At 36.5% G+C, this 23,816-nt stretch overlaps 1 protein-coding gene across 2 annotated transcripts in view; it reads left to right on the top strand.

Annotated features, from left to right (window-relative positions):
• The window catches only part of TTC8 (tetratricopeptide repeat domain 8), a 46,231-nt gene extending 30,439 nt beyond the window's left edge, over window positions 1–15,792 (top strand). For both annotated transcript variants that reach the window (XM_010968676.3, XM_074365168.1), the window contains 6 exons: window positions 477–587; window positions 8,282–8,421; window positions 9,948–10,122; window positions 10,433–10,555; window positions 13,195–13,278; window positions 15,174–15,792. In XM_010968676.3, coding sequence (XP_010966978.1) covers window positions 477–587; window positions 8,282–8,421; window positions 9,948–10,122; window positions 10,433–10,555; window positions 13,195–13,278; window positions 15,174–15,290 — 750 coding nt within the window. In that variant the 3' untranslated portion in view covers window positions 15,291–15,792. The remainder of the gene's footprint in view (window positions 1–476; window positions 588–8,281; window positions 8,422–9,947; window positions 10,123–10,432; window positions 10,556–13,194; window positions 13,279–15,173) is intronic.
• Window positions 15,793–23,816: the final 8,024 nt, after the last annotated feature.

Raw genomic sequence — 23,816 nt, 5'->3', positions numbered from 1 at the left:
TCTGTTTCCCCTCTATTTCCAAGGGCCCTTCTCCAATACCACCGTCTCTGGAGGCTTTTCCAGGCTGCTTTTTCTCAGACCTTCTTCCACGGGTCATCTCCTCTTTCTGCAGCATCTTCAGCATCAGCCCCATAATTGGTTCCTTAGTGCCAGCCTATAGATAACACTCATGTCTGTTCCATCCTAAAAAGATTTCCCTTTGATCCTTCCTTTTCTAGTTACCGCCGAGTCTCTGTGACAGTAGTAAGTCCACGATAATTGTTTGCTGAAGGAATAAGTGAATGAATGCTTCATATACAACATGTGGAGATAAAACTATAACATCAGTATTGGAAATTAATCCTACACATTTCTGAACATTTTTTACTTTAGTATCTAGGAGATAATTTGTTACTAAGCAATAATTATGAACTTGTCATAACAACTGCTATTATTTTAAGAACCAGTACTTTTATTGAAATGTATCTCGGTTTTAGGTTTACATCTCATTGGATCAACCTGTGACTGCTTTAAATCTTTTCAAACAAGGCTTAGATAAGTTTCCAGGAGAAGTAACCCTACTTTGTGGAATTGCCAGGATCTATGAGGTAAGGTTCGTATTTATTCAAAAAGTTGATGTAAAATTGAGGTTATATGCTACTTAAATAGGCTCATAGTCCCTTGGGATCCTTGCAAGGAAAACAGTTTATAAAATCATGACTGTTGGCCCGTGGTTTACCAGTAGAATAAGAGACTTTAGTGTATGCATTTAGTCAAAGTAAGTTTTTATTATGAAGTATTTCAGACATACAGAAGAGTGTAGGGATGGTGTGAGATTTTAAATGAGTTTTCCCCTTTATATAGCTAGTTGTCCCAGCACATTTACTGATTCTTTCCCAGGGTCTGTAATGTCAAATATCAGGTGTTTTTCTAAATACGGTATATATGTTTTGGCATTTCCTATTCTGTTCTATTGATCTGTTTGTCTATCCTTATACCAGTATTATACCATCTTAATTACTGTAGCTTTATAATACATACTATTTGGTAGGACACTTTGTTCATCTTCATCAGGAATGTCTTGGCCGTTTTGACCTTTTGCTTATTCTAATAAATTTTACAGTCATGTTGTCAAATTCCATGAAAAGTCTCATTGAGATATTCTCCCTGCTGCCTAATTACTGTAGCTTTATAATAATTCTTCATATCAGGCTGGGCAAATTCTACCACCTATTCTTCACAGTTGGTTATTCTTGGCTCTTTGCTCTTCCATATATTAAAAAAAAACCCTATAGGCATATAGATTAAAATTGCACTGAACATATGAATGATGGGGGCAGGGGGCTGCCTTTCTTCCCTCTCTTGATCATGTTTTAACTATTTACGTAGGTTTTCTTTTTTGTCCTTCATTGAATATTTCATAATTATCTCCATAAATGTTTTGTTGAGAATTCCCAAAACCACCTTGAAGTTTGATGGTTTATTAGAAGGGCTCAGGACTCAGCATACAGCTGTACTCATAGCCGTGATTCACTGCAGCAGAAGGATACAAAACAAAATCAGTACCGGGAAAAGCCACATGGGGCAAAGTTCAGAGGAAACCAGGCACCAGCTTCCAAGAGTCCTCCCCTACAGTGGAGTCACACAGGGCACGTTTCCAGCAAGTTGTGGCAGCGTGTGGGGACCATGGTCTATGAGGGAAGCTCATTACAGACCTGGAATCCATTACCAGGGGCTGGTCTTATAGGAACTGTCTGCCTATCACGTACCAGCATCCCAGACTCCAGGAAGTAAAGCAGGGTGTTCATGTACCACATCAGGTTTAGGCCTCACGTTGTTTGTATAGCTTAGAGGTAGTGAGCCACTCTTAACATTTGGGGAGAGTTTTATATCAGTGTAGGGCACTAGCCAAGTTCTGAGATGCCAGCCGAGGGCCAGCCTTGCAAAGTAGGCTTTTCTAAGAATAGCAGTCACAGGCCTGCAGTATTGACTCTTTTCTTCACAGAGAATGTATTCGTAGGTAAAATTGTGAATGGAATGCTTTTTTTTTTTAATTGTCTTGTATTTTCTATGGTTATTTCTGGTGAGTAGGAAAGCACTGATTTTTTTAAAGTTGATTTGATTCTAGCAACTTGGCTAAATACTCTAAGTTTTAATACCTTATCTATACATTCTCTTAAATTTTCTAAGTAAATCATCATCATCTGCAAATACACTTTTCTCTTCATTTTAATTACTTTACTTAAAAAATAATTTATTGTTTGGGACTTTCAATGCAATATTGAAGAGAGAAGCGTCTCTGTTCTCTTTTAAATTTCTTGAATGCTAGGTATGGTCTTTTAAAATTATTTTGTTAGAAAAAATAGTGATATTAATAGTTGCTGTATCAGGTAGTAGTATATGAATGATTTTTATTTTCTTCTTGATATTTGCTGTGTTTTCCAGATTTTCTGTAATGAATATGTGCTACTTTTAATATGAAAAACAATAAACATCATCATCTTTAAATTGTCTAGAAATATTTTCTCCTTTTGAAATATAACTTTGATAAACATATAAATAGAAAACTTTGATCATTCAGTAAAAATTGTATGTCAGTATCTCTGCATCTGTACTTGCGTGACCCTAAGTTGAACATGAACCCTAAAATTTTGACCAAGAAGCTTAGAAAGAAAGGAAGTAAAATAGACTTGATTTTGAACCCTGTGAATTCACACATAGTGGGGACAATCTCAGTGCACTTGGAGCTCTTTGACCCATGGGCTCTGCCTTCTGCACATTTTGTTCTTTCTGCTCTTTTAGGCAGGAAGTGCTGGCAGAAAGAACTAGAGAACTGTGGCAGTCTTTAACGTGTGGCTGCTGGTTGGAAGAATTCCTTCCAAGCCTCTGTTACAGTCAGTGTTGCCATGGCTGGGATAGAGACTGGTTCTGGAGCGGATTCTTTAATCAGCTACCTTCTTCCTTCCCCTGCTCTGGGCTTGGCCAGGGCTTGGAGGAGCACATCCTTATAAGGGTATAGGGGAAGGCTTTGTGAGAAACAGTAGAATTGGAGTTTACACTGAAAGGAAGAAAGAAGTGGAGAGAACATTCAAGCTGTGAGGACAAGTTCATGTGCAAATAAGGTGACCAAGGACTAAGCACAGACTTGAAATAGTCAGATGCAGGATTTCCCCTTGAATTTTCATAGTTAATTTCCCTTACTGGCAAAGTTTGCCATACAAAGATTTCCACTGTATTCCTTTTCTTTTTATGTGACAGTGGATTGAGGGTTAATTAGTAAAGCTTGCTCCTTAGCTTTGCAGCCCACACAACATGTGTCCTTAGGGATCTTTGTATGTACATCATACTTTTCTCTAGAGGGATTCTTTTCCTTTATGTTCTTTTTATTTATTACTTTCATTTTGCTCTTATGTCTTTTAAATGTTTTCTGTTTTAAAATGAACACATTGTACTGCCTATTGTTCATTGCTTTCTCTATACAGAAACTTGTTGAAAATGATTTATCCTTGCTAAATTTGTTTGGTTGTGGTTTTAATTTTTCTTGGGGCCTTTTGTTTATTCACTTGAAAGGCAGGCCTTTATTTGAACTGTTCTTTGTTAAAAGGTATTTGAAATTAGAAACACTACCCTAGGAAATATTATGCTAGTGGTCCTTGAACTTTACTGTGTGTAAAAATGACTTTGGAATTTTGGGGGAGTCTGCCTACTGAATCAGATGTCCTGGGAGATGGGGCAGAGGTATATGTATGCTTAACAAGCCCACTTGGTGATTCTGATGTGTAAACAGAGTTTGAGAATCATTGCAACATTCACTTCCTTAAGTTATTTGCAGTTTTGTTTTAAATAACTGAAAATTTAATTACAGTTAGTATTCTGTAAATTGGTTCAAAAATAACCACTGTAAAAATCACTTAAATGATACCATGGTTGTTTATATACTTGAAGTGACATTTATATACTTGAAAATATTTTGAATCTACACTAATAAAATTTATTCTAGAACTACTATAATTTAAACAATTCTGATGCAGGAATAGATTAAGGGACAAAAAATAGAATTTATATATGCTCATGCATATGAAAATTTACATGATAAAGATTGTCTATTAAACCATTTGGCTTACTGGATTAGTTAATAGTTTAAAAACAGAGCTGGATGAGTAATGATTTCTTATGCTGAAAGAATCCATTGCTACCAACTGACTCAAAGATTTAAAACCATGAAAGTTCCAGAAGAAAGTACAGATGAATTATTTGTATAAACTTAAAATGGGGAAGACCTTTCTAAGCATGATAGTAAGTCAGAAAGCCATCACAGAAAAGATGGATAAATTTCAGATTATAAGGTTAAAATTTCTATATAGTAAAAACAAAAATATAAATAAAATTGAACCCAAACTAAAAAGGTAAAAATATCAAGCAAGAAATGTATTTGCCAAACCTGGGACAAACAGAAGGCTTCTTTTAATTTCTCAGTCTATACATTGCTTAACAATGGCTGCGTTGCAGGTGGTTTACAGATCAGTGGGAAAATTATTTACAGGCACACAAATGTGTACACAATTATAAATTCTCATTTTGGCAGGGAATGCAAACATGGAAACTAGGTGTTTCCTCAGGGCAGTTGTGGGACAAAATTGTGATGTGGCCCTTGGTGTCCCACCAGTCTACACAGTGGCTGTTGACCCTCTCCATGCAAATCAGTACCCCCAGAGACAAGACAACAGCCAAATTCCAGCTGCATTGTAGCTACACTCCTGCCCTTTTTGTAGTGGGGCTGGTACCACACATCTGGAAGAACTCAACCAAACCATCTTTGCTTTTCCTCTGAAGGTAATATTTGTAAACACGGGGCCTTCCTGGGTTCTGAACTGAAGTCAGCATCAGCACAGGCTCATTTCATCAGGAAGGAGAAAACAGAGCCAGTGCCTAGGTGTCCCCAAGCCACAGCTGTCTCCAGCTCTCCTGAGCCCCGGAGAGCAGTTTCCCACCCAAGCGCCTGATACATGCAAACCAATAATACAAGGACAAAAGACAGGATAAGAAAACTGTCAAAAGACATGAATTTACAATTCACAGAAATAGAAATCAGGTATCTGGTGTGTTGAATGTCTAACCTCAGGAATAATTAAAAAAATAAAATTAAAAACAATAATGTCATGTTTTTTACTTAATCACGTTAACCAGGATGAGTAAGTTCCATGGCATTTAAGGTTGTCAAGGGTGTGGAGGAACAGACATCACATATGATCGTTATTGCTGGGAGTCACGTTGGCACAACCCATTTGGAAGCTGTTTGCAGTTATGTACGAGATTTTTAATTGTGCATGCTCTTTGACCTAGCAATTTTACTTCTAGAAATTTTCCTTAAGAATGTTTTCACTAATTTTATAATCGATAAAAGCAGAATTGGAACAGGTGGCTCTAGTTTATGACCGAAACGACTTAATAGTGTTCTACCTCTGATTTAGACAGACTGATCCATCCTGTCACAGACATGACTGTACTCTACCCAGGAGAGCCTGCTCCACACAGCAGGGCAGGGAATGTGGACCTCCTGTAGGAAGGTTGACTTCCAGAGAGACCCAAAAGGGGCTGAGACAGTCATACGCAGTTTGCCTCATGGGAATGAGGGAGTAGGAATGGGAAGAAAGGCCCCCCAAATCATCTAATTATCAACATTTCTCAAAGTGTGGTCCAGGGATTCTTGGCGGAATCCTTTCAAGGAGTCCATAAGGTCAAAACTATTTTCATGATACCAGTATTGATGAAATTGGTGATAATATTAACAGATGTAATTAAAAAAAATTGAGATATAGTTGATATGCAATATACGTTATATATATGTTACATATAAATAGATGAACAATTTTAAAGGTTGTACCCCGTTTATAGTTATTATAAAATATTGGCTGTATTCCCTGTGCTGTACAATATATCCTTGTGGCTTATTTATTTTATACATGATAGATTGTACCTCTTTATCCCCTAGCCATGTCCTGCCCCCATGTCCTTCCTCCTCCCCACTGGTAACCACTAGTTTGTTCTCTATGAGTCTGTTTCCTTTTTGCTGTAGTCACTAGTTTGTTTTATTTGTTAGATTCCACGTATAAGTGATATACAGTATGTCTTTCTCTGTCTGTCTTATGTCACTTAGCACAATACCCTCCAAGGCCATCCATGTTGTTGCAAATGGCAAAATTTTATTCTTTTTTATGGCTGAGTATTCTATTGTTTATTATACCACAGTTTCTTTATCCAGTCATCTATTGATGGACACTTAGGTTGCTTCTGTATCTTGGCAACTATAAATAATGCTACATGAACTTTTTGAATTAGTGTTTTCATTTTGTTTTGTTTTTCTTCATATACCCAGGAGTAGAATTGCTCTATCATGTGGTAGTTCTATTTTAGTTTTTTGAGAAACCTTCATACTGTTTTCCACAGTGGCTGCACCAGTTTACGTTCCTACCAACATATCCAAGGGTTCTGATTTCTCCACATCCTTGCCAACATTTGTTATTTGTGTTCTTTTTGATGATAGCCATTCTGGCAGGTGTGAGGTGACATCTTATTGTGGTTTTAATTTGCATTTCTTTGATGATTAATGATGTTGAGTATCTTTTCACATGTCTGTTGGCCATCTGAATGTCCTTTTTGGAAAAATGTCTAGTCAGGTCTTCTGCCCATTTTTTAATCAGCCTGTTTGTTTTTTTGATATTAAGCTGTATGAGCTGTTTGTGTATTTTGGAAATTAGTCCCTTATTGGTCATATCATTTGCAAATATTTTCTCCCATTCAGTAGGTTGTCTTTTTGTTTTGTTGATGGCTTCCTTTGCTGTGCAATAGCTTTTAAGCCTAATTAGGTCCCATTTGTGTATTTTTGCTTTTTTCCCTTTGCTATAGGAGACAGATTAAAAAAAAATTACTACAATTTATGTCAGAGTGTTTTGCCTATGTTTTCTTCTAGGAGTTTATATTTTCAGTCTTATATTTAAGTCTTTTTTTTTTTGAGTTTATTTTTGAATATGGTGTTAGGAATATTCTAATTTCATTCTTTCAGATGCAGCTGTCCAGTTTTCCCAGTACCACTTATTGAAGAGACTTTTCTGCATTGTACATTCTTGCCTCCTTTGTCACAGATTAATTGACCATAAGTCTGGATTTATTTCTGGGCTCTCTATTCTGTTCTATTGATCTATGTGTCTGTTTTTGTGCCAGTACCATACTATTTTGATGACCAGCTTTGTAGTATAGTCTGAAGTCAGGAAGCATGATTCCTCTGGCTCTGTTCTTTTTTTCTCCAGATTGTTTTAGCTATTCAGGGTCTTCTGTGTTTCCATTCCAATTTTAGAATTATTCATTCTAGTTTCTGTGAAAAATGTTGTTGGTATTTTGATAGGGATTGCATTGACTCTGTAGATTGCTTTATATAGTATGGTCATCTTAACAATATTAATTCTTCCAGTCCATGAACACAGTATATCTTTCCATCTGTTTGTATCATCTTCAGTTTCTTTCATCAGTGTCTTACAGTTTTTTGAGTATGGTTCTTTTACCTCCTTAGTAGGTTTATTCCTAGGTATTTTATTCGTTTTGATGCAGTGATAAATGGGATTGTTTCCTTAATTTCTCTAATAGTTCATTGTTAGTGTATAGAAATGCAACAGATTTTTGTATATTAATTTCATATCCTGCAGCTTTACTGGATTCATTGATGAGCTCTAGTAGTTTTACTTCTTCCTTTCCAATTTTGATTCCTTTTATTCCTTTTTCTTGTCTTACTGCCGTGGCTAGGACTTCCAATACTGTGTTGAATGAAAGTGGCGAGAGTGGGTATCCTTGTTTTTGTTCCTTAAAGGAAATGCAAAAAATCCTCAGGAAAATATTTGCAAGCCAAATCCAATAATACATTAAGTTTTCTAGTGGCATCTTCAGGATTTTCTATGTGTAGTATATCATCTGCTATGTAACTTTTAAGTACAGTGTAAATAATACATAAATATTTGCCAGTGTGCCAAATTCAAGTTTTGCTTTTTGCAACTTTCTTGAATTTTTTTCTGAATATTTTCAATCTGCAGTTGGTTGTATCTGCAGATGTGGAACCCGCAGGTATGGAGGGGTGACTGTAACTTTGTCTTTTTGTTCATATTGTATCCGCAGGGCCTAGAACAGAGTCTGACACATGGTAGGCTCTTAATAAGTATTTGATTGAATAAAATAGTGAAAACCACTCAGAATAAAAATGATTTATTGTCCTAATTTTCATACAGTATTGCTTTTTTGTCTTGATGGAGAATAGGAAATGAACAATATTTCATCAGCCACTGAATACTACAAAGAGGTTTTGAAACAGGACAGTACTCACGTGGAAGCCATTGCATGCATTGGAAGCAACCACTTTTACTCTGATCAACCAGAAATAGCTCTCCGGTTTTACAGGTGCGCTTTGCATTCAATTTGTAGATCTGCTTTCCTGTGAAATATTGGTGAAACAATAATAATGATGGAATTAAAATACAGAGCAATGATGTATAGGCCATGTCTATATGAGAGTAGAAATTCAAGCTTCCAGATGTTTTATGAATATTAGAGCTGTATGTAATAATTTGGAAATGCATGAGTATTTGGCATCTTGCAGAAACACACCTGGATAATTGCCTGAGTTTTTAACACAGTGTCAGTCTATGAATTTGCCATCCTGTCATCAGTCAATAATAAGAGTTACTAGAAGCACTTCCCCATTACTGCCTCCGTTAATTCCACTGTACGTAATATAAAGACCCTGAGGGTAAAATAGTAATGTGATTTGTAAGGAGCAGTGGATCCCAGGCCCCCTGAGCCCCCATGAGGACCTTAAACAGGATCCCCATTTTGTGATGTATTGTCAATTCTTGTCCAGATATTTTTTTCAAAATCTAAATAAATTATGTTCACTAGTTCTCTTCTGAGCACATACTTATTTTATCCTATAGATGATTTTAAAATTACGATTTCCTCCTCAGCCCTTGGGTAATACACAGGGAGATAACTGGCAGCTGACAACAGTTCTTTCCAAATATACCCTGGAAGCATAAAACCTATAATATGAATGCTAGCCTGTGCACATACAGCTGACTCTACTCCTCCATCCCCAGCGTGGGTCATGGGTTCCTCAGGGCAGCTGGGGTGGATGTTCGTTTGCTTATTTGAACCCTCTTATCCTTTGGGATTAAAGATGCATGGAAGCAAAATGGGGTTCTTGGGCTGCAGCATGAGAGCTAAGTGGACAACATAGGGATCCACTGATGATCTTGTCTTCCTGGGTGGGAGCTCACGGGAGGTCACTAGATGCAGCTAAACCACAAAATACAAATAACCAAAAACAGGATCCAACTCAGCTGAAAACTTGGAGGTAAGTGCTAAACACAGCCCTCAAATTTGATTAGAAGTTCTTAGAAACTTACCTACGAGCCCCAAAGCTTTATGAGTCAAAAATGTGTGGGCTTTACTTTACATGATTATTTATTTATTATTTTGATTCTCTAGCAAAGCTTTTAGGGGAAAAAAATGTTACATAAGTTATTTCTGACCTTGCCTCTGAACGAATTTCCCGTGACCAGTACCATTACAAAAGACATGCTTTTGTATTTACTTTAAGTTTTTTTTCATTTGCTATAATACTTTATATTCTTCGGAGGGTATTAAAAATTCTAAAACGGTGGGGAGGGTATAGCTCAAGTGGTAGAGTGCGTGCTTAGCATGCACGAGGTCCTGGGTTCAAATCCCAGTACCTCCTCCAAATATAAATACATAAAGAAACCTAATTACCTCCCCCTCATAAAACAAAAACAAAACAAACAAACAAAAAGAAAAACGTGTGCTTTGATATGGTTCCAAAAATTCTAAAATGAATTCATTTCTAACTTTGTAAAAAAAAATGTGTCTTAATATTTATAAAGTAAATGTGTGTGCTTTTTTTCCAAAAGGCGACTCCTGCAGATGGGTGTTTATAACTGCCAGCTTTTTAACAATCTGGGGCTTTGCTGCTTCTATGCCCAGCAGTACGATATGACTCTGAGCTCTTTTGAACGTGCCCTTTCTCTGGCTGAAAATGAAGAGGAGTCAGCTGATGTCTGGTACAACTTGGGGCATGTAGCTGTGGTACGTTGCTTCTCTAATATAATTTCTCTTCTAGAAAAGGTAGCCACACATCCGTTTGAAGAAATTTTCAGGTATTGGAAATCCAGGTTTGCTTACGGTCTTATGTCTCAATTTCGAGTTTCCTAGGAGTCACCCAACTCATTTTCTGTTCCCAGGTTAAACCCTCTGACACACAGTTCACACTTGACCCCTGTGGCAATGCTTTTTGCTTTTTCTATGGTAGCAGAGATTTCTGTGAGGAAAGGAGGATGGAGACGGCGGGAGGAAGTGAATGGATTTGCGTGTGCGAGTTTGTGCTTTTCTTCTGTAGGGAATAGGAGATACGAACCTGGCCCATCAGTGCTTCAGGCTGGCTCTGGTGAACAACAACAATCACGCTGAGGCCTACAACAACCTGGCCGTGCTGGAGATGCGCAGGGGCCACGTGGAACAGGTCGGCGAACTACCAGGGTACCTCAAAGGAAAGCTGTCACGCGCAGCTGTCTTTCCACGTTACAATTTAAAAATGAGCCCTAGAGTCTGACTGGCCTGTGTTTGAACCCCAGCTCTGTCACATATTAGTGATGGGACCTTGGGCAATTTACTTAACCATTCGGTATCCAAAATAGAGCACTTGAGTTTATTAGGACAAACCTGCACTCCCCAGTCTTCCCCATCTTCGTGATCTGTTCCACCATTCACAACCCCCTCATCCACCATCTAGCTGCTCCAGCCAAAATCCTAGGAGCCACCCCTGAAACCTCTCCTTCCTTGCCCCTGCCTGCCCCGTGCCTCCGTCATGTCCAGCGAGTCCCATCCGTTCTACTCCCACATCCTCAGTCTCCACTCCAACCCACCTTGTCCAGAACGCTCTCATCCCTTGTCCGGACGGCTGCAGGCTATTGTTTCCACTTACATCAGGAGGCTCCTGGCTATTGTTTCCACTTACATCAGCAAGTGAGCACACCCTGTAATACATCTTCTTCAGAATAGCCGAAAGGATTAAAAAAAAAAAAAGATTATTTTATTTCTGCTTTGCTTAGCATCCTCCAAAGGCATCTCCTTGGCCTTGGAATAAAATTTGGACTTCAGACCTTAGCCTTCAAGGACCCACATAATCTAGCCCCTGGGTCCCTCCCTGACCACATCTTCTGCCACTGCCCCTTCACCGCCACCTGGCAGGCGTGTCAGCAGACTGCTGCTGGGCAGCGCCCGTGCTCGCTGCAGGGCCTTTGGAATACACTTCGTGCAGGTCCTGCAGTGACTCTTCCTTTTATCATTCACGCCTTAGCTTAATTACCACCTCCTTACAAAGAGCTTCTTGAACATCAGTCTAAAGGAGCCCTCAGGTGCTACCACATCTCCTACTAATTTTTTCCTTCATAATACTTAGCATTGTATCGGATGTTTTCATCCTTCTGTGTAGAATGGAGAATGCTAGCTGCATGAAAGCAGGGACCTTCTCTGTCTTCCAACTGCTACATTTTCAGTGTCAAAAACATTACCTTGCACTTGGTAGGTACTCAGTCAGTGTTTGTGGAATGAACGGGTGATAAGTAAAATAGGGTAAAAACAGTACTGACCCGAAGGTGTTCATGTGACGATTAGCAGGTTGTGCATGTAAAGCACTTGGCATGGTAAAAGCATAGTACTGAGCACATGCTAAGTAATAAATTGTATTATTATTGTTATTATTTATGTAACAAGCTTGAAATGCTAAATATAGTCATACAATATTAATGGCAATCAAGATAGATATCATTACATTCTCTGCTTCAGAGATGAAGAAACAGAGACTGAAGAAGGTGAGTAATTACCCAAGGTCACAGACGTAGTCAGCGGTGTGCCAGGACGTTAACCTCCAACCTGGTCTCCTAAGCACGTTGACAGACTTAACAGAACAAGCAAAAAAACATCACTGGATGTTGCATTTGCTTCATAAAATTTTCCCAAAGTAAGAAAGATGGATTTGTATTTTATAAACAAAAACTAACTACTCTAAAATGGGAGCTTGTCTGTCACGGAACTTTGCCTGTGTCCAGATGAAGCAAGTGCTTTTTATGATTTTCCCTTTTTCCACGTCGGTGATTCTCTTTCCTTCCAACTTATTGTAGTTTCTCTAGTATATAATTGATTTGAAATGTTTTATTGAAAGTTTTCATTATTATTAAAAATTATACCTCAATTTTTAAAAAAGAAAATAGAGATTCATAAAACAACAAAAAAAAGACTATCCACCATCCTATATAAACTGCTATTCACTTTCCATTTAAAAAAGATATAAGAGGTTGTCCTCTGGGTCAGGCATAGAAGTTCAGCTACAAGTTGAAAGGCGGTCCAGCGGCTTGGAATGCTGAGTTTGTGGTCTGGACGGTGAGCATACAAGCATCTCATGTCACTCAGTGCTCTTTGCAGTGTATGATCCTTTGAGCCTATAGGGGACAAAAAAAAAAAAAGAAAAAAAGATGTGATTTTTGTCTTTGGAGTACTTGAGAGAACAGAAAGCTTGTCATTTTCAGTTGCCTTCAGTTGTCATTTTCAGGTCAGCAGTATAATAAGTGCTTGTTTGCTGTCCTCCAGCACAAAACTTGAGCATTTGATTTTACAGTGATTTTTGGTGGGTTTTGTTGTTGCATTAGAGGACAGGTAATTAAATCAATCAACAGCAGCAAAAACTAGATTAATAAGATTTTTTTTTAGCATTGAGAGGATTATATTTTGAGTTGTATGTCATATTATGAAATATAAACTTTGTAAGAACAGTGGTTCTTACGTAACTTTAAATCTACTCTAAGTTTTCAATTGTATTATTTTCTCCACGTTTTGAAGCATTTTATTATTAATAGAACTTTGGCACAAAATAAGTAGTTACTCGTGTATCAGTAAATCGTATTTCATGAGGAATTAATTCATCTGTATTTATCATGGGGTCATGTTTATTATTCAAGTCCTATCCTGGGTAAAGGATTCTTTTACTTAAAAAACAAAAACAAAAACAAAAACAAAAACAAAAAATAAACACAAATATAATGTTAATATATGCCCATATAACTTTGGTTTTTCCTTCCTTTCTTTTCTTTTTTTTCCATACAGGCAAGAGCACTGTTACAAACTGCGTCATCTTTAGCACCCCACATGTATGAGCCACATTTTAATTTTGCAACAATTTCTGATAAGGTATTCTCTTTCTTTACCAATTTATCATCTCATCTGTTTGCTTTTCTTTCTTGGTTTTAAAAAATGTACAGATAAATAAGGAAATTCTAACCATAACTTCCTGAAAGAAATGAGCAATTATGTACACATGTCTTCACTTCAAGGGTTTAATATACTTTAAATGTATTTATCACTGAATATTACCTAAACTTAACACCATTCTAGATTGCAGAAGAATTATTTTATGTTTTAAAATATGACATTTAATCATTGAAAAGTGACTCATCAACTCCTGGTTTTAGTAATCGGCATTTACAGCAAAGAAATCCTGTATATTATTTGTAGATCATATTGCCACCAAGTCTGCCATGATTAGTAAAAGCTGTTTTAGCTACAAACAATATGGGGGAAATGCAACTATGGATACTATGTTACAAGTCAGTTAACATCCAAGAGCTAGAAAGAATCATGTGCCATTTTAAGAAGAGAACAAATAAAGGGTATCTAATAACGTTTACTCGGAAACCGTTCTTTAACATGGAAGGTGAGTTTTGAAGATAAGGAAAGGGCTAACAGTGTTTGCTGTTAAGACTCTTTCTTTATAGACCAAAAGACGTATAGAAATCATTTTTCATAGCATGAACGGGAAGCCATTCACCCTCTCATTTCTATTTTGAAAATAAAACAAGCTGTTATTTGTAAGTTGTCATTTCTGAGCACTTGTTAAGTGCTGGCCACTGTTCCAGGTGCTCGCCACATCTCTGATTCTCTCAACAACCCTTACCTTCCTTCCTTACTTTTCATACCACTGATGTGTCAGTTGTTGAGCATCTGCTGTATACCAGGCACTATTGTAGGTGCAGAGGATGTTAGCAATGAATAAAACAGACAGAAACCTCAACCTCATGCAGCTTACAGTCTAATGGAACCAGGGCTTGGAAGCTTAAAAGTCTTCCTTAGAGCCCCATGGCAGCGGCAGGTTCAGAATTCATACCCAGCTCCCGACAGTGCCCATGTATTTTCCATGGCACAGTGCTATGGCACTGAGACCACAGAGAAGCCTTGATTGCTTTCTTTCAGGACTATTATTACATTTTAATAATATATAATGCAAATGAAATATTTCTTTAAGCAAAAGGCTACACTTCCATTAGAGAATGTACTATGTTAAAAAGAAATGCTGTGATTTAAAAAAAGGAAACTTATGGTTTCAATACATATGCATGTTACCAAAAAACTACCAGGATTGAATGATGTAGATTTTTATTTTTGGTGTGCACACACTAAAGAGCTCTCTCTTTTTAGAAATGTGTATATGAATCAAGATACAGTCAGATGGATTCAGATACTGTGTATGTTTTTCTTTGGGACTGGACTTTTAACACAACATTTATTGAAAATCAGAGATACACTTTATAAACTTTTAAAACCAGGTATCTTCCCAACATCACCTTGTTGCTAACATAGTAGAAGATCCCAGGGCATGTTATTGTATCTTAAATACGATAGTTTTTACTTGAATTTTCTGTCTGAAAGATAATACCCTAATCAAAATATATCTTTGTCTGTGGTGCGTTACAAATAGTTTAGTACAAAGCTGGCTGTTTAGCATGCAGACTTCATTCTATTTTTATGATACTATCAGTGACAGGAAAAGAAAACACAGGTTTATGAATTCATAACTAGACAACTGTAATGGAGCAGGAATTACTTACGTAATTGGTTATTTTATTTTTCTCATATTTTTTTCAAGATTGAATTGTAATCTAGGAGAAAAATTTAAAAATCAAAGTGGCACAGCCGAGCAATTTACCTGTTAAAACCCTTGGGTTTCTACCTTATGTAGGTACTATGTCTTAAAAAAAAAGTTTTTTTCTTCTTCTCCTTCTGTGGTCTTATTCTGGTACTTCTTACAGATTGGAGATCTACAGAGAAGCTATGTTGCTGCTCAGAAGTCTGAAGCAGCATTTCCAGATCACGTGGATACTCAACACTTAATTAAGCAGTTAAGGCAGCATTTTGCTGTGCTCTGATTTTTCCTTAGACTAAATGTATTCTTATGCAAGGGCATTAGACAAGGGGAAAAGGAGGATGTATATATGTGTGTATAATACAAACCTGTGCTTGGTATTAGTGAAGGTGACGTACGGGAATTTAAACCAGAATGTGTAATGAAAACTTTATAATAATAAATTTATAAAATAGTATAGAAGATAAGTATTTGTAAGCAGATCATGAAATCTCCCACATCATACAGTAGATGTTTATAATATTTACAAAACATTTTCATGAATTTCCTCAAATTTTTATAAGTGCACATTTTTAATGTACTTTAGCTGGCCATTTGCTGTCATATCGCTTAAGAGGTCTTAAATCTGCCTTTAAAATTGCACTTTTATGGCTAAAAGTGTATATACTTATCCTAGGTGGAGGCTTTATTTAAAAATTGTATTTAAACTATTTTTTATCAAATGCTTTGTTAGACACTCTACATTTTCTTATATATTATGCTTTAAAATAAATAAGTATAAACCATTCTGTTATTTTTCATGAGTTTTTATTTCAGTCCTCTCAGTTAAAACAACTAGACTTTTCAGAAGTCTTGTAATCTTAGAAATCAAGTCATTATTCTAATTTTATTTGAAATGATGTACCATCAATTTTGCTCTTTCCTGAGAAGCTATTTATGGGATATCATATTGTTAACATAAGAATATCAGGATTAGAAATGGAGCCACGGGCCAGAAGTCCCGCCTGCGGTCAGCCCCGAGAAGGTTGGACTGGATCCCAGTACCGTGCATTGTAAAGCCCTCTCCAGTACTCAGTGGAACTTCCACTGAAGTGTTCATACAAGAAAATGTGTTAAAGGGACAGGGCCACTCAGATTCTTATTTTGGGCTTTGGGATCTGTCTATGTTCCTTTCCTTTTTTTTTTTTAACTTCATGAAAACTATTTTACAGGTACTTATTTGTTTCTGTTCACATTTATGTAAATAGTACCACTTAGTTGATGGAACACAAAAAATGAGAATTCAAGGAATAGATTGTTAGAGGCTGGAAGTAACTTCAGAGAATACGTGGATGTGGATAAATCTCTTCATGGGACAGAAGGCGGCCAGGCCCAGAATCACACTGCTGGTTGGTGTGACTGGAACCAAGATCTTGTTCCTACATTTCACTTCAGGCTTGAACTTTACCCACCACCCAGGCACCTCCCCCCGGTTCTCCATGATATGTTAGTGCTTGTTTAGCTTGTGAGAATTTCCTCAAGCACTATCAAATTTCCTAACACTGTATTCAGTATTTAGGTTCAAATTTTATATTGTGAACCATTTGCTGAGTTAATTTAAACTAAGAACTAATTATAATGGCTAGCATCTACTGAGGATGTATGTACCCAGCACAGTTATAAGCACTTCATACGGATTAATTCATTTAATTTCCATTGCAGTTCTATGAATTGCTGTTATTCCCATTTTACTTATGAAAAAAATGAGGCATGGAGCAGTCAAGTAACTTGCCCATGGTTATAAGGCTAGTAAGTGGCAGAGCTGGGATTCAAATACACATTCAACATAGTGGTTAAGAGCATATACCCAGGAGCCAAGTGCACATTGTTCATAAAGAAATGGATATGAGGATGACAGCAGATTTGCCTGTGGCCCTTGAGTATGTGTTCTTAACTAAAATGTCAAATTCCCTTTTAGTGTTTTCACCTGTAAATAAAGCTACTATTGTTTAAGAGGAATGTTATATGCAATAGTAAAGTCAAAAAATAAGGGAATATTAACACAGCAAAAAATAAATGAGTCAGTATTCCTAAGATGTATGGAGAGATTTTTGTCTGGAATTTATATTAATTCAATGTGAAGACCAATGCAAAGAATGAGTCAGGATGGCTATGGGCAGAAGGATGACATAACATAACATAGTACATCAGGAACTACGTGCATCTTTGTAACAAGTTTATTCCTGGACTGCTTAACTTCTGGCCTCTGTGCCAACACTTCTAATAAGGAAGGTTAACGATTGTCTTCTACCATGGTTAAAAAAGTGTTCAACCCACATACAAATTGTTCAGCCAAAAGTAACATTAGTGAGCTTCCAACTGATGAAAATGAGATAGGGCAAGAAGGCTGCCTGCACTGAATAATTGCCAAGGTTAGACGTTCTTCCTTTCCAAATGTGTCATGTCTGAACCAGGTCCCTGTGGTACTTACTGTTCTGTTACATTTCTGAATAGTGTTTCCCAGAATCAGAGTACCCATCAGGATATAATTTATGGCCTAGAGAGAGAGAGAAAAATTAATAAAGATAACACATTACTTACTGTACTTCTAATGTAGTTTCCACCACCAACTCTTTATTATTATGGGGAATTTCTATCAAGGGCTGTCAGCTGGGATTGTGTTTAAGCATTCAGAAAAACAACAAAGATTTTAGAAATACTCCAGGAAGGCTCAACCTTGGAAAATAATGAGCCCAGAAATTGAGTTTAGGTGAAAGGCCATTACTGGATAGTTTTAAATTTTAGGGAGTAGGTAAATTGGAATGTTCCATGGATACGTTCCAGAGTTCCAGAAAGGTTATTTAGGCTCAGATACTGGGCGCGGGGTGGGGGTGGGGGGGAGTTATTTATCAATTTGAAAATAACTGCAGTTTTACATCCTTCAATAGACGACATTAGTCCTAGTTTAGCTGGCTTAGATTGTGACATTTTTGAGAGATGCTGTCATTTTACTTCCTTGCTGGTAAAGCCAAATTCTTAAGATTAAAGAATAAGGATTAAATAAAGATCACATTACAATCCTCAGGGAGTATATTTCTTGCAATATGATCCTTTCTCTTAACCTGAATCCTGACTAATAAAGAGTAAATTGTTGGTAAAATGTAAATGATGGGAACTTTTGGAGAAAACAACCACAGTATCTTAAGAAAAGGTCAGATCTAGACAGATAATTAGGAAGAAAGATTGTTCCTGTTTTAAATCATAGAAGGCAGACCTTCTTCCTGTGTTTGAAACTCGAGTTTCTATGGGCACCAGCACTTTTATTACTGTTCACCTGCCCCACGTCGGCTCTGATCTAATAGCTTCCATTTCTTCCTCTCTCCTGGATTGTCTTTTTAAAAAATCAGTCCCTTTAAACCTTCCCCTTTCTAGTACTAGCCTATCTCCTTTGTCACAACATCTTGAAAGGGTAGGTGATGTTTGTTACTCATCATCTTCCACTTCTTTCTTGATGCTCTTCAATCTGGCTTCAACTCCTACCACTACTCAGCTGCTCTCACTAGGCCACTAATGATCCCAACAAGCAAATACAGAGGGTTTTTTTTTTTTTTAATATAACAGCTTTTTAAAGATATTATTTATATACCATGCAATTCTCACTTTTAAAGTGTACCATTTAATGGTTTTTAATATGTTCACAGTTAGGCAGCCATCACTATAATCAATTTTATTTACTTATTTATTTTTATTGAAGTTTAGTCAGTTACAATGTGTCAATTTCTGGTGAACAGCACAATGTCCCAGCCATACATCTATATACATATATTTGTTTTCATATTGTTTTTCATTAGAGGTTATTATAAGATACTGAATATAGAAGAAATTTGTTTTTTATCTATTTTTTATATAGTAGTTACTATTTGCAAATCTTGAACTCTCAAATTTATCCCTCCACCCCCTTACCCCCAGTAAGCATAAGATTGTTTACTATGTCTGCAAGTCTGTTTCTGTTTTGTAGATGAGTTCGTTAGTGTCTTCTTTCTTTTTTTAGATTCCACATATGAGTGATACCATACGGTATTTTTCTAATATAATCAATTTAAAAATGCTTTTGCTATCCCCAATAGAAATGTCATACCCATTAGCAGAATTTGTTAAATCTGTAGATTGATTTGGGGACTGTTGCCATCTTAACAACATAAAGTCTGGTCCCTGAACATGGGATGTCTCAGTGGTTAGTTTTTAGTCTTTATCTCACTTGACCTCTCTCAGCATTTGTCCTGACCACATTCTTAAAACTCTTCTTTGACTTCTGTAGTGCCATCCCTTTTCTGAGTTCTCCTATTTTTTAGAGCACCCCTCAGTCTCATAAAAGTCTCCAAATTGCTCAATAGTTTCATGCCTTGTCTTTTGCTTGTCCTTTAAATCTTGTTCTTCAGGGTCCCATTCCCCACCCTTTAAATTTTTCACTTTTTGCTCTTCCTTAGAGTGCATTCTCTCAAAGTACATTCAACTACCACACACATGCTAGTGATTCCAAGTCTATATTTTAGGTTCCATCCTCTCTTCTGACTCTAGATCCTTATTTCCAGCTTTCAGCTGGAATCTCCACTTGGATAGCTCAGAGCCACCTCAAATTCAAAGTAAAAGAAGTACTCATCAATAGCTTCTCCTAATCTATTTCTCTTCCTGTATATTCCATCTCAGGGATAAGGACTTTGTCCCTGAGGTGCTCAGAGTCTAGATGGGACATGAAAATATAGAAATTCTCCAAAATGAAACAGAGAAAACACTAAAAGAAATGAATAAAGCATAAGTGAGTTCAGGGACTACTCCAAGCAGGAGTCCCCAAAGGAGGGGAGGGGACAAAAAATATTTCAAGAAATCATGGGTGAAATATTTCCAAATCTGATGAAAATTACAAATCCACAAACCCAAGAAATGGGATGAACCCCATGAACAAGAAACATGAAGAAAATTACATTAAGGCACATCAAAATCAAATTGTTCAATACCACTGATAAAGAGTAAAAATCTTCAGCCCACACCAGGTTTGTAAGCATCTCAGTTGGGGGGTTGCCAGGGGTCCCCATCCCCCAGTGCCCACTTCCTGCTCTCTACAGCCATTGAGCAGAAGCAAGCAAAGAGAAATTTCCTAAGAACCTGGAGGATTCTCCACCCCCATCATCTTGGAGACCCTAGTCATGATGTGGATGGAGAGCCGCCTGCAAGATGGACACGAGCGACAAGCTACACTGTGAACCCGGGCACTCCATGCTGCTGCCACTAGCCCGTGGGTCTTTGAGGGGACCCTCCAATTGGACTGCCAAATTCCCCTGTTTGCCCTGGGATATTACAGAAAATTATTTGTACATTAATGAAAACAAAACACACCTCTCTCGCAAAAAAAAAAAAAAGTAAATCTTCAAAGCAGCTAGGGAAAAAAAGACACACTATTTATAAAGGAATGGATATAAAGCAGATTTCTTGTTGGAAACAGTGAAAGCAAGAAGACAGTGGAGAAACATCTCTAAAGAACTGAAAGTCAGCCTAGAATTCTACACCTAGTGATGACATCTTCAAGAATAAAAGCAAAATAAAGATTTTTGGACAGCATTATAAGGAAATAAACTTTTAAGAGAGAAGGAAAATAATCCCTCATAGAGATGAATCAACACACAGTAATGAAGAACACCAAAAATGGTAACTACATGATTGAAAATATAAGATATTTTATTATTTCTTATTCTTTAAATATTTTTTTCAAACAATCTACTATTTAAACAAAAATAATAACCATGTGGTATGGAGTTTGTAACTTATACATAAGTAAAATGTATGATGACAATAGCACAGAAGCTAGGAGAGGAGGAATGGAAATATACAGTGTTAAGCTTTTTATACTATATATGAAGTGATTGAATAGCACTAGAGGACGGGCTGTACTAAGTTAAAGATGTATACTATAAAGCATTTGTTAAAATAACAAAGGAGTTGTAGCTAATAGGCAAACAAGGGAAACAAAATGGAATCATGAAAATACTTGATTAAAAGGAAGGTCAATATGAACATGGATGCAAAAATGTTCCACAGAATATTAGCAAATCAAATTCAACAGTACATTAAAAGAATCATACACCATGATCAAGCAGATTTATTTCAGGGAGGCAAGGTGGTTCAACACCTGCAAATCAGTCAATGTGATACAGCACATTAACAAAATGAATGATAAAAACCATACGATCATCTCAATTGATGCAGAAAAGCATTTGGCAAAATTCAAAATCCATTGATGATTAAAATACTCTCAATAAAGTATAGAGGGAATGTGCCTCAACATAATAAAGGCCATATATGACAAGTTCACAGCTCATATCATACTCAATAATGAAAAACTGAAAAATTTTGCTCTAAATGAGGAACAAGACAAGGATGTCCACTCTTACCACTTTCATTCAACATAGTATTGGAAGTCCTAATCAAAGAAGTTAGGCAAGAAAAAGAAACAAAAAACATCCAAGTCAGAAATGAACAAATATAATTGTCTCTATTTGCAGATAACATAATATTACATAGAAAAACCCTAAAGACTCCACAAAAAAAACTGTTTGAAATAATAAGTGAATTCAGTAAAGTTACAAGATATAGTCAATATACAAAAGCCAGTTGTGTTTCTATACACCAATCACGAACTTCAGAGAAATTAAGAAAACAATCCCATTTACAATTTCATTGCAAAGAATAAAGTATCTGGGAATAAATTTAACCACCAGGGTGAAAGACCTGTATAATGAAAACCATAAGACACTGATGAAAGCAATTGAAGACAACACAAATAAATGGAAAGATATTCCACACCTAAGGGTTGCAAGAATTAATATTGTTAAAATTTCCATACTATTTAAAGCAAACTACAGATTCAGTGCAATTCCTGTCAAAATTCAAGTTACATTTTTCATAGAAATAGACAGGACAATACTATATGTATGGAACCACCAAAGACCCTGGAAAGCTAAAGCAATCTTGAGAAAAAAGAACAAAGCTGGATGCATCACACTTCCTGATTTCAAACTATATTACAAAGCTATATAAATCAAAATAGTATTGGCATAAAAACAGACACACAAATTAATGAAGCAGAATAGGGAGCCCAGAAGTAAACCTACACCTACAATTAATTTATGACAAAGGAGGAAAGTCTATACAATGGGAATGGATGGTTTCTTCAATAAATGGTGCTGGGAAAACTGAACAGCCACATGAAAAAGAAAGAAACTAGACCACTATCTTATACCATGCATAAAAATTAATTCAAAATGGATTAAAGACTTGAATGTTAAGACTTGAAACCATAAGACACTTGTAAGAAAATATAGGTGGTAAGATCCTTAATGTAAGTCTTGGCAATTATTTTTTTAATCTGACATGAAGGGCAGAAGCAACAGGAGCAAAAATAAAAAAAATGGAACTATATCAAACTAAAATGCTTCTGCACAGCAAAGGAAACCATCAACAAAATGAAAAGACGACCTACTGAATGGTAGAAAATAATGGCAAATCATATATCTGATAAAGGGTTAATATCCAAAACACATAAAGAATTCATACAACTCCAAAGCAGAAAACAAAACAAAACAAAACAAAAAAAAACAAACAACCCCCCAACAAACCAAAACAATTTGATTGAAAAATGAGCAGGGGATCTGAATAGACATTTTTCTAAAAAAAAAAAAAGTACAGATAGCCAATGGTACATGAAAAAGTGTTCAACATCACTACTAATCATCAGGAAAATGCAGCCCAAACCACAATGATCTACCACCTCACACCTGTTAGAGTGGCTATTATCAAAAAGACAAGACATAACAAGTGTTGGTGAGGATATAGAGAAAAGGGAACCCTCGTGGCACTATTGGTGGGAAGGCAAACTGGGGCAGCGCCTATGGAAAACAGTACGGAGGTTCCTCAAAATGTAAAAATAGAACTATCATATGTTCCAGTATTTCCACCTCTGGGTATTCATCCAAAGGAAATGAAAACACTAACTCAGAAAGGTATCTGTCCCACCTTGTTCACTGGAGCTTATGCACAATAGCCAAGATGTGGAAACATTGTGGCCAGTGATGAACTGATGGATCCAGAAGACATGAGATACATATATATATAATTCAGCCATAAAAAGAAGGAAATCCTGCCATTTTCAACAACATGGATGGACATTATGAGGGCATTATGCTAAGCGAAATAAGTCAGAAAGAGAAAGACAAATACCACATGATCCCACTTACATGTGGAATCTTAAAAGAAAAGAAAAGAAAGAAAAAAAGCTCATAGATACATAGTTACAGAGAACAGATTGATGGTTGCCAGAGCTGGAAGGTGGTGATGGAGGGTGAAATAGGTAGAGGAGGTCAAAAGGCACAAACTTCCAGTTACAGAATAATGAATCACAGGGATGTAATGTATAGCATGATGATCATAGTTACTACTGTATTGTATATTTGAATATTGCTACGGGAGTAGATCTTAAGAGTTCTCATCACAAGAAAAAGATGTAACTGTGAATGATGATGGATGTTACCTAGACTTACTGTGTTGATCATTTCATAATATATGCATATATTGAATTGTCATGTATACCTAAAACTAATATAATGTTATATGTCAGTTACATCTCAATTAAATTTTTTTAAAAAACTTTAATGGAAGTTTTATTGTTTTATATTATGTACTGATGATTTTTTTTTTTCTTTTTAAAAGGCTATTCTACCAGATCAGAGCGTTGCAATTTTTTCTTGTAGGAATTGCTTGGTCATTCTCACAAATCTTA

The sequence above is a fragment of the Camelus bactrianus genome, chromosome 6 (genome assembly GCF_048773025.1).
Source record: "Camelus bactrianus isolate YW-2024 breed Bactrian camel chromosome 6, ASM4877302v1, whole genome shotgun sequence".
Classification (NCBI taxonomy): domain Eukaryota; kingdom Metazoa; phylum Chordata; class Mammalia; order Artiodactyla; family Camelidae; genus Camelus; species Camelus bactrianus.
The sequence above is the reverse complement of the archived record's forward strand: the minus strand, read 5'-3'. Positions and strand labels throughout refer to the sequence as shown.